This window comes from Magnolia sinica, chromosome 19 (genome assembly GCF_029962835.1).
Source record: "Magnolia sinica isolate HGM2019 chromosome 19, MsV1, whole genome shotgun sequence".
Lineage (NCBI taxonomy): Eukaryota > Viridiplantae > Streptophyta > Magnoliopsida > Magnoliales > Magnoliaceae > Magnolia > Magnolia sinica.
The window spans coordinates 21,629,986-21,642,175 of record NC_080591.1 but is presented as its reverse complement, the minus strand read 5'-3'; the positions used below and the strand labels follow the sequence as shown (position 1 = coordinate 21,642,175).

General features: G+C 40.0%; 1 protein-coding gene across 1 annotated transcript; it reads right to left on the bottom strand.

The window, feature by feature from the left end:
- Positions 1 to 2,920: 2,920 nt before the first annotated feature.
- LOC131235238 (uncharacterized) lies at positions 2,921 to 11,017 on the bottom strand. The gene is made up of 2 exons (XM_058232379.1): positions 10,862 to 11,017; positions 2,921 to 3,393 (listed from the first exon to the last, which is right to left on the bottom strand). Exons 1-2 carry the CDS (start codon positions 10,938 to 10,940, stop codon positions 3,074 to 3,076), a joined length of 399 nt encoding a protein of 132 aa, XP_058088362.1. The 5' UTR covers positions 10,941 to 11,017; the 3' UTR covers positions 2,921 to 3,073.
- Between the last annotated feature and the right edge of the window lie 1,173 nt (positions 11,018 to 12,190).

Here is a 12,190-nt window from a genome sequence, read left to right as displayed (position 1 = left end):
CAAAATTCAGACCAAACCATGAGTCAAGTGGGCCACACCATAAGGAACAGATGAGCACAGATGATCACCCTTGATTTTTGTAAAGGACCCACGCTGTTGTTTATATGCCATCCAATCCATTCATTTGACACATCCACTTCAGAAGACGAGAAACCTAAAAAACTAGGCCATTTTGAAACTCAAGTGTGCCCCATCTCAAATCAGTGGTAGGCATTCCCTCTCAACTCTTCCTGTAGGTGTGGCCAACCTGAGCTTTCTATCATCCTGATTTCCGGCCCCACAGGCCAAAAACAAGTGAACATATCTACAGATGGTTCAGATGTCATACGTACATGACCCGGCACCCATTTCAGCCGTTACCACCAAAGAATGATTTCCATCAAAGCAATAGAGAAAGAGATACCAGATCCAACGATGCTGAGCTTCCGAGAAACAGAAAGGTGAAAGTAGGAGAAGATTACAAGAAGCGATGCTATTTTATTCATTCCCATCTCTCTAGAAGCGATGCTATTTTATTCATTCCCATCTCTCTCTCTCTCTCTCTCTCTCTCTCTCTCTCTCTCTCTCTCTCAAACGCCAAAGCTACGTGAAAATTTCAAAACAAGAAAATGGTGGGGTACCGGATTTTAGTTATATATGTAATTATAGATTGCAATGCTAGTTCACCACCATTACCCTCCCCATTATGGGCCCATTGTGGATGGAAAATAAACACCAAACTCTGAGACAATGTTAACCATCCGATTTCTCTCCTTGAATTTTTACCGCTGACGTATTAACCGTCCATTGGATAGTGGTACAGATTGGGTGGTGATGATCATTCCCACCGGCTGGATTTCAAGCTCGGCACAGTAGGCGTGCTATGGTTTTTACCATGTAGATTGATGTACATGTGTTCCACGTAGGTAAGGTGCATGTTGATTTACGTACACGTGGAACACGTGGATAAAGTGGATGTGGAGGAGTTAATTCGAGCTAATGAAAAAGTGCCATGTGTACACCGGAGATATGATGAAAAAGTAAAAGACTTTTTCTATTAATTTTTACTATTGCATATAAATTCGCACATGATACTTTTTCATTGATGCTGGTTTGTTTTACGGTAGATTTTAAATAGCACTAGAACGAAAGTATGAAACCATATTATTAAAAGACATGCGAAGGAAGAGGTCTTCTTTGAGATATGTGGTCTTTAAATTCTCAATTCCCTACACTTGAGACTCACTCCCTCCTTGAAATAGTAAATTTAAGGCTCTAAGCAGTACAAAGCTTTGTAAATTAAGCTTAAACTACAATGAAATGTGTGGGGCCCACTATGATGTGTGTATGGCATTCAATCTAGCCATCATATGTGTTCCGTCATTTTTTTCCTTTGGCATCCAAAATCGGGCCGATTCAAAACTCGGGTGGGCCACAACATTTAAGATCACACCTAACGTAGATAAGAATTTCATTTTACTAGAAGCTTGTGGCGCCAAAGTGATTTTTGTATGACATCTACTCCCTTCATCATTTTCGCAGCTCTTATTAGAACGTTTTCCCTGAAATGGGGGTAGATAAAAAATTCAAGCTGTGCACAATATAGATGGAAGCACTCACCGTTGAAACCTTCCTGGTTCACTTTGATGTTTACATGCCACCCAACCCGTTTACAGGGCATTCCCCACCAGGATGAAGGGAAAACATGAGTGTAAGCCCAATCCAAAACTTCTATGGTCTCAAGAAGGTTTCAATGATTCAATTCCCATGGCTACTTTTGGTGTGGGCGTGTGGCTCATCTGAGTTTTTTATCTACCTCATGCATTACTTGAGTTCACGTGCTAACATGATTTGGTGCAACAGATGAATGGAGTGTACATTACGCGGACATTAAGGTGGGTTTTACTGAACTTTTGGTCATATGAGCTCCCTATGACAAGGAAGGAATTTGACATTTGCCTAAAACTTTTAGAATCATATGATGTGGCCACCTAAGTTTTTAAGACAATGCCCATCAACTTGGAAAGTTTGATTGAGCCAAGCTTGCGAGAGTGTATAGGTAGAGCTGCCGTTCCAAAGCCTGGCCGGCGGTTGACTAGCCCATGTTGAGATGTGGGTTGACCTCTCTCATTAGGAAACGTTCCCCATTAGAGAGAGGGTTACTTTTTATAGCTTCATTGGTAAAACCTAATTAAGCTAAGCCTTTTCATCTACTCTCTTTCCTTTGTTGTCATATATTTAAAAAGAAAGATAGGTAATGTTGATATAGCAAACTGGTTAGTCTTCTTTGAACCTTCGCATGCTTGCACAAGAAGACGACCCTGGCTAAGAAGAGATTGTGCGTACCTTTACTCATGTCAGCGTATATTTATAACCTTTTGAGAACAGTGGCGTATATGGCAATGCCTCTTGGATGGTGATTGTGTATCATGGAAGATATCTTCTTTCGAATGTGTCGTGATTGATTTCTCGAGATACTTGACGAATATCTCGGACAATTGTAAGTGTATTTGAATTCCGAGGTGGTAGTCTATCCGAGGTCGATGTCTTGGTGACTTCCAAGGCCAATGTTATTTTTCGGCAAGCAATCTATAGTCTTCGAGTCTGTATATCCGGTCAGTCTATTTTTACCGATAACGAATAATAATTTATTTATTTGGATATTTCTTAATAAGAAGTTCTTGTACAGAAAAAAAATATAAGAGAGATAAGTAATATATATTTATTTTCTTTTATTTTATTAAAGAAATAAAAGTACTATATATTATTAATCTGTGGCTGCAAGTATATTGCCGAAACATGTAAATATCTTACTCTTATCTCTTATTTTAAGACAACTTACCTTTTAGCTTTTTATTTAACTTTTTATTTTTGTAGTTTTGCTCGGCTTACATCGATTACGCGTGGAATATATTTCCAATACAATTCATTACCACCCTAATAAACAAACATCACCAAAATAAATAAAAAATAACCAACATAAATGACTACGCTTTTAGAACATAAACCAGTGGCCCACTTCTGTAACGGTGTTGTTTCTATCAAATTTCACCAATCTAATGTGCCGAAACTAAGCTAAGATGATTAAAAATGATCAGACGGTTAGGATGATCAAGGTCAAGATGATTACCACTATTACATTAAGTCCCATATCAAACAAACGGTGATTACTTGCAGCTGCACTGTGCCTGTTGTGATTATTGCGGCCATGTGCACCACCACCTATGTATAATGGGTTGATGCCAGTGCCACCTGTTGAACCTCTGCTGCTGCTGCCACTGCCACCACCCAAAGCTCCATGATGACTGCCTCCACCATGAGCAGATCCACCCTGACCGCCGATGATGTGATCAACGGACACGATGCGTCCGGGCTTCTCACTTGTATCCGTTTTGGCTTGTTCTTGCACATAAGCTGCAAAAGCACGAAGGTTTTCAGTGGTAGCACCACGGTTACAGTTGGACACAGGCCAGTGAGGTCCACTGGTGGTGAGTCTCATAAGGTTTGGCCTATTTTTTTAATCATTTTTTTTTTCCTCCTTCCGTTTGAACTTTAAATGAAGATTTAGATGAGGATACAAGAATAATACCAGATCATTTCGGATATTATCCAAACTCCCCATCCTTCACTTATAAATGGGAAGAGGCTCTCCCATTAATAATACATTAAGCAACAACAAGAGAAAAAGGAAATCTAGAGATTGATGTTTGTCGACAATTTAAGCTAATCCGAGGCCTTCTTTACTCTGCTCCAAAGTGGTTGGTGGCCCACTAGATCTGAACTGTTAATCTTCGGTTTTGTGAGGTTTCATATCATGTAGACTGTCAGATCTTAAGGGACTCTTCCACATATACTTTTAGACTCGGTGACCGTTTTGTCTAGTCTCAAGTCGAGTCGCTAATTCAGCTGAGTTGGAGGTATTGAGTTATCTAGGACGAGTCGCATGGGACTGGTCCGTGTCTTTAAACCATAGGCAGCACTGATAGGAATTAGATTGGTTACTGAGTATATATCGTGCTGAGTAAACTCTGTGGGCCCCATTTGATGTTCGTGTCTTATCCACGCCATCCATCCGCTTTCTGAGCTCGCTGCAGGGCATGAGCCCAAAGTTAAAAGCACATCCAAAGCTCAAGTGGACCACACCACAGGAAAATGTAGGATAATGATGTCCATAGTTGAAACCTTCCTAGGGCCCACAATGATGTTTATTTGTCATCCAATTAGTTAATAAGGTCTGTCTCTCTCTCACACACACAGACACACACATTTAGAGAAACACTCAACTGGGCACCGGTTCGCACGTCATTACGTGTGAACCTTCCTATTAACCTGCTGGATGAAGACACTTTTATGTGCAAGTTTGAAAGAGTGAGTTTCCTTCTCTGTCACGCCTCTTCACCCTGTTCTCTTAATTTCGACGGATGAAGTTCTTCTGCTCGATGCTGGGTGGGTCCCACAAAGATGTTAGTAAGGTGATATTTGTTGTTTGCCATCATCCATGTCTGTATGACCTAATCTACTAGTTTGATGTCAAATAAACATCACGGTGGGCTCTAAAAAATATTTAACGGTAAAAATCACTATTACTGCTACTTCATGTGGTGTGGTCCACTTGAGATTTGGATCCGCCTCATTTTTGGAATAATGCCCTGAAATTATAAGGAAAAATAGATGGCCGGGTGGATAAAATCCATACATCCCGTGACCACTCAAAGCTCTTACCGTTTCGTTGCCGGAGACAGGCTCCGGTAGGACGCAAAATCAGATTGCTACTGAGTAAACTCAGTCGGGCCCACCTTGAATGTACATGGTCTATCCACCCCGTCTATCAGTTTTTTCATCTAATTTAAGGGGTTGTGCCCAAAATTGAAGCATATCCAAAAGATAAAGTGGATCATACTACTGGAAACAGTGGGGATAATGATTTCCACTGTTGAAACCATTCTAGGCCCAACAGTGATATTTATTTGTCATCCAATCTGATGTGACAAATATAAGCTTGATCCAAAACTTCTGTGACCCCCAAAATTTTTTCAACGGCAGAAGTTCAATTCAACGGTTTCCTGTGGTGTGGTCAATTTGAACATTGTATATGCCTCAATTTTTTTACTCAGGTCCTAAAATTCCGGTAAAGTGGATGGATACATAAATCCAGTGGACCTTACAGTGTTATATTCACATCGTCCATCCATTTTGAGATATCATTTTAGGGCATGAGCCAGAGATTGAGGCAGATAAAAATCTATAGTGGACCCCACCACAGAAAACAGTGGGGAGAGTGATTCCCACTGTTGAAACTATCCTAAGGCCCACTATAATGTTTATTTGAAATACAAACTGTTCAAAAGTTAAAAAAGACACAAAAGAAGGGATAAAACAAATATCAGCTTAATCTAAAACTTTTGTAGCCTTTAGAAGTTTTTAATGGTGGGCGTCACTGTCCCCACTATTTTCTGTGCTGGGGTCCACTTGAGCTTTGGATTTAACAGATATTGCCGTAAAATGATCTCTCCGCATGAAAGGCGTGGATAAAGAATAAACATCATGGAGGGGCCATGAAACTTGGTGACATCACTTCAGTAGTGAGTCTCGCTACTCAACCTGTAAGTAGCTAATCCGCGCCCATCCGCATTCTCCATGTGAAATCCGATTGCGGAAACGGATTGGCTACTCCCCCTGCCACCAGCCAGGTCGGTGCTCTGTGGCCCCACCATGACGTATGTGTTTCATTCATTCCGTCCATCTAATTTTACAGATCATTTTATGTTATGAGACCAAAAATGAGATATATCCCAATCTCAAGTGGCCCACATTACAGGAAACATTGTTGAATGAGCGTCAACCAGTAAAAACCTTTTGGGGGCCATAAAAGTTTTGAATCAAGCATATTTTTCTTTTTTCCCTTCATCTGGGCCACTATGACCTAATCAACAGATTTGATGTCAAATAAACAGTACAGTAGGCCTTAGGAGGATTTTAATGTTCGATATTCAATCACTATTGTTTTCCTGTGGTGTGGTCCACTGAGATTTATATCTATCTTAATTTTTGGATAAAGCCCTAGAATGATCTGTAAAAATGGATGAACGGAATGGATGAAACACATATATCATCGTGGCCCCACAAAGCACCGACCACCGGGCTGGTGGCAGAGGGAGTCGCCATTCCGTTTCCGCGGATTTAGTACTGAGTTACTCATTAGGCTCTCACCGTACTGAGTAAACTCTGTTGTGCCCACGGTGAATGTATGTGGTTAATCCACACCGTCCGTTAGTTTTCCCAGCTCATTTAAGGGGTTGAGACTAAAATTGAAGCACATACAGAGCTCAGGTGGATCATACTATATAAAACAGTGGGATTAATGATTTTCACCATTGAAATCTTGTCAGGCCCCACAGTGATGTTTATTTGTCACCTAACCTGTTCATGAGATTAAAAAAAATGGTTGAAGGGGAAAAAAAATAAATATAAGCCTGATCCAAAACTGTGTAGCCCACTTGAGATTTTGATCTACCTCAGTCTTGGTTCATATCATAAAATTATTTTTAAAAATGTACGAACAACATGGATTTATCACTAACTTTTTGGTGGGACTCACCTATCATCCCAGCTAAAGAACTTCATGTAAAAGGCTTTTGCCGCATTCTTCGGAGAGTTAGAGAATAGAGTGAAGAGGCGTGCCAAATAAGGAAACTCGCTCTTTCACCCTATACTAGGATAAGATAAAACATAGTGTTACATTATTGATTTGATTTGATGTATTGGTTTAGCGAGAGTACGGAGCTCTTTGATCTTCCTTATGTTTATAGAATTTAAACTTTAAAGTTATTGAATTTTTGGTATCACATGTTTTTAACTTATACTGTCTTTGGTCATTCCTAATTCAAATAACATATCTTTTGAATGATCATTAGCATGCTTCATATTTTAATGTTAACATGCACATTTTAATTCACTATTAGTATGAGCCTTATAATTGGTAAGTGTGTGACTTATAAAGTTGTTCCATGTTATATTTTTATTGGCATATTTATTAGAACTAACTCTTTGTTAAATACTGACAAAAATGGAGAGAAAGATTAACTTCTACCAAAACAAGTTTAATTCTAGTTTAGAGGATTACTTTGTTGTTACAAGAATTGATAAGATAGGGGAGCAATGCAAGTGTTACATGTCTTAGTGTATCATGTTGATGCAGAAATTTGGTTAACCCTCTCTGGACCTTTGAGTATCTGCACATGAAGACGACGAATGAGACCCTGGCTATAGCAGGGGGACCCTTCGATGCCTAAATTAGAATCGAGCGATCCGGGTCCAGTAGAGTTGATGGTTTGCTGGTGCGTAACTTTCACTGTAGATGGCCCCTCTATTTATAGGCCTATGAGTGGTTACATGGACGAAAATGCTTCCTGAATAATAGGCGCGAATGGCAACCGTTTCTCGAGATCCTCGGCTATGATAAGGTTGAATGGTTGAGACTTGAAAATATATGAGGCTAGTAGCCGAGGACCGAGGTCGACCATCCGAGCCGACCTTAGGATTCAAACCTATGGCCTTTCTGACGACGACCTCCCCAAACCGGGTGCTCGATAAGCTGTTGGTCGGTTCTTCTTCCAATATATCTTTGGCAAATGAGGCTGGTAGCCGAAGTCGACCATTCGAACTGACCTCAGGATTCAAACCTATGGCCGTTCTGATGATGACCTCCCCGAGATGGGTGCTCGATAAGCTGTTGGTCAGTTCTTCTTCCAATATATCTTCGGCCTCTTGTCAAATTCTTGGGTCGTGGCTAAATATCTAAGAAGCAGAGCCCAGTTGCCTTCATTTGGAACCTTAATGGTGTCTTAAAGGCACTAAGGATGACCATCCTCTTCATCTTATCGTACGGTGTGGGGACTCTCTTGCAGACCCCGAGTAGAGTGAGTGTAGTAGCTCCACATTTGGTCCTGCGCGGGATCGTGCCTCGAATGCTTCTCCAAGGAATCTGAACGAGAGCTCAAAAATGGATGGGACCCTGGGAGAGCTCGGTGTTTGTCCTCTTTTGAAGGAAGTAAATGTACTTCATCTTCTCGAGGACGAGGCCATCGGGCAAGTAGGCAGATCTCCTAACGGTGGATCACTGCTCCTATTTGGCCGTCGAGGAACTCCTTGGTCAGGATCGACGCCAACCGACCTCACGATGTGCATAGATATCCAAGCCGACCTTATTTATCTGGTCAGTCTATTTTTACCTATAACATATCAAATTGTAAATAATTTATATTTGACATGTAATATTATGTGTTGTTTTGGTATGTCATTGGTATGGACCATGACATGATCCATGTCAAGTTTTTGTCACATAATTGATAAATGAGGAGATTTTTAGTGCACTGTTTTATGTATCTTATTTGTCAATCACACGAGTCCTTATGTCATGTAGTTCATTGTGCCCTTGGAAGTTGAAGAACGAAGCCACAAATGGAGGTGGAACATTAAGGAGCAAAAAACATGTATATGAGATACCTTGGTGACCCTAACCCTTGACCTAAAACAACCCTTAAACCTCTAGATGATCATTAACCTTATAGGTAAATCTTATTGATAATCCCTTAAGCCATAAGAGCCTTAATTAATCATACTTAAATTGGCTTTAGAAGTCCCGAGTTGCTAGAAAATTTACTCAATTTCAGCAACCTTTTGTCCCACCAAACCCACATTCGGTCTGCTTGAAATTAGTTGAAACAAGATTGCGTGCTGACGTAGAATTCTGGGTAATTCCACTGCAAACGAGTGCCACTTTCGGTTGCACCGAACATAGTCTTCGGTGCGAACGAAGACCACTTTTGGTGCGATTGAAGATGCCTAAGTTTGTCCAATGGCTTTCTTACCTAATGCGGATCGACTGAACCTTAATTCGGTGCGACCAAATACTAGCAATTTCTGCCCGTTTTATGACCATTGGAACTCGTTTCCTTTTATATAGAAGATAGGTTTTTGGGCATATTAATGTGTTTTTGGTGTACTAGAAGCTTATATGATTCCATGATCATATCTCTCATCTCAAGCATTTAAACCAATGAGTTCTAAGTCATCTTCCTTGAGATTAACACTCTAATAGAGATTCTAATCTCTACTTTGAAGATGAGCCTGAACTCCACAATTCTCTAGAATTTAAAACCGACCTTTATAGGTATACCATTGTCTAAATCCTCTAGAAGACCCATTTATGTGAGTTCCTAAAATTACGACATTCTCATTAGTTGTAAGAGATTTACCAACCTCCCATCACCTTTGTCACCCCAAAGGAGCATCACATGCAATGTGGTTGATCTTAGAGTTGAAGTATAGGTAACACATCGACATCAAGATCGGGGGAGCAGAGGGGAGCTGATTAAAGCACGAGAGAGTATTGATCAAGTAACCCAAGAAGGCGCTACAAAAGGAGCTCATTTCGGCAAGTAATTTGTCAGTTGTAAGAGTCCGTGTATACTCCTTCCTTGTGTACGATTAAATATAGAGTTTGAATTACCAAACTCGATTAGATTCTTGTGTATGACATAAATCAAAGTCCTTGGATTTGCCACGTGAGTGGGATTATGTGACATGTGTATCCTTGCTATAGTAGCTAGGCTTATCCTTTTTGGTATACTCACGACTTTATGGATCCTGATCTCATTCGGCTGTCAGATCAGCCAAAGAAAATTTTCTTTTTTCTTTTGTTGAGATTTTGGTCCCACATCACATCATCTGAGTTGTTAGATCTGGTGCGGTAAGATCAAGCATAAACACATATATAATAATATTATTAAACTTACGATAAATAATAAATTGTCTTCTTCCTCAGCGATGGTGAAAATGGGGAAGAAGAGATAATTATCTTCTTCCTCTGCGATGAACCTAAAATCCATGAGGAGCCTTGAATTTATAAGATAGAAAAATGTCTAAGCAGAGAAAATATTATTGAGAAATATGAATAAATATGCCTCTTTTCAAAGTAATTGATATTACTTATATACGCCGTAAGCTCTGAATTCATAACTTTCTCAACTTCATAAACTTATTATAAATAGTAATTTCGTTTAATTCTACCCAAACTCTCCTAAAAGACTAAAAAAAAACATCTTTCAATGATTTCAAGATTCACTAGATCCTAGAACAACTAAAATCAATAATAATTTCACCTACTAAAGTAGTAAATTTTGACTTAAAATACAAATTTGACCTTAAAATGATTGAATTTTGCAGAACCATTTAAGGGCCGATTGCCATCGGCACTGGCTAAGATATCAAGCTCGTTGTAGCTTTCTAAAGACATTATGCACATAGATGGATAATCACTCACAAAAGTTATGACTGTCGAAAGCTATAATTTCCACTATGTTAATTTTTTCACTTCATCTCGAGCTATCCAACTTGATTTCTCTTAATCCCGACTTTCTATATGATTGCCCTTATGCTACATCAGTGTAGGTCTAAAAGTTCAACTCGAAAGACAAAACAACTTAGCATACCAACTTGATTTTACCTATTGAATTTGAACGGTTGGTCATTTTATTCTTTACCATGATTAATTAGATAGTTTAGAAAATGAGATGAAACTCAATTGTAATTCTATACTCAATTTAAACTTGCCAATCTGGCAAACAGGTTGAATATAGAGTCGAGTCAAACCTAACCCATTAAATTAATAGGTCAGCTATTTTTGCATTAGACCCAAATCGAGCTCGACTTGAATTTTAATTGGTTGGATCTGAGTCCAAAATTCTAACCCATTTTTTAAATGGGTTAGGGTTGGGGTCTCCCTTTGACCAGACCCATTTGCACCTCTAGATGCGGTGATTATTAATACTCTCTCCCTATTTCAAAATCTCTAAACAAAGAAAATAGAAGAAGTGAATACCTGTGGCGGTGATGCTAAGCTGTGGAAGAAGGAGGTGAAGGTAGGTGAAGAGCACCAGAAGCAATGCTATTTTCTTCATTACTCTCTCTCTCTCTCTCTCTCTCTCACCCTCTGCGTGTGGGGGTATCAGGTATGGGAAGAAAAAACAGGGTGCGGTTTCGGTGGATACCTGACTGTGGGGCCCACCTATGTTTTTTCCTTATATCCACGCCGTGCATTTGTTTTGAAATACCATTTGTTCCAAAAATGAATCAGATGCAAATTTTATGTGGACCACACATCAGGAAATATTCTTGCGGCTACTGGAAAGATTATTTTCCATCCAAACTGTTGATAAGGTCACAAAGAGCTGGATGAAGGGATCACAGAAATATTAGCTTGATCCAAAACTTTTTGAGGCCAAATATAATTTTTTAATAGTCAATCACTAGTTTTTTCTATGCTGTGGTCCAATTGACGTTTGGATCTGCTTCATTTTTTCGATCATTTCTAAAATGATCTGTCAAAACGGATGGAGGGTGTGGATGTAAGGAATATACATCAAGATGGGCCCCACAGTCAGAGATCCACCGACCTCGGTGGATCCGAGGATCTGATGATAGTTGCGTAAACACGTGTCCACCACCTAGTGGACTCGGAATCGGCAGTGACCCCTCCAGCACCGAGTTCGGTAATGGTTGGTTCTGTGCACCCCACAATGATTTATGTGTTTTGTCCATGCTATCCGTCCATCCATTTTTCTAACTGAGTTTAGGGCATTTTGTTATAAAAATAGGCAAATCCAAATCTCAGGTGGACCACACCACAGGAAACAACGGTGTTTGAATGGCCACCTTTAAAAACTTCTGGCAATAATGTTCTGGATCAAGCTGGTATTTGTATTTTCCCTTCGTCATCCAAGTCTATGTGACCTAATCAACGGATGTTAAATAAAAAATAATAGTTGGCCTGAAACGTTTTAATGGTGGGCGTTCAATCACCACTGTTTCTGTGGTGTAGTCCAACTGAGATTTGGCGTTCAATCTCCACTGTTTCTGTGGTGTAGTCTAACTGAGATTTGTATCTGCCTTTTTTTAGGCTCATATTCTAAAATGACCTGGAAAAATGGATGGACGGCGTGGATAGAACACATACATCAGGGTGGGCAACGGAGCTTTTACAGCACCGACCAGCACCAAGATCTCGGTACTGGAGAAGTCACTACCGATTCCGAGTTGGGCGCCGATCGTTATCTTTTGGGGTGGAGCCGAGAAGAAGTGGGCCATGTGATGTATTCACAACATCCGACCAGTCCATCGTCGCCTCACATCACTTCAAATTAGCCATCTC

Excerpts from the sequence above, each read along its gene's own strand:
- LOC131235238 (XM_058232379.1), bottom strand. The coding sequence starts at position 10,940 with ATGAAGAAAATAGCATTGCTTCTGGTGCTCTTCACCTACCTTCACCTC. Across the intron at positions 3,394-10,861 it reads GCTTAGCATCACCGCCACAG|CTTATGTGCAAGAACAAGCC; the intron begins GTATTCACTTCT and ends GTGCTTTTGCAG.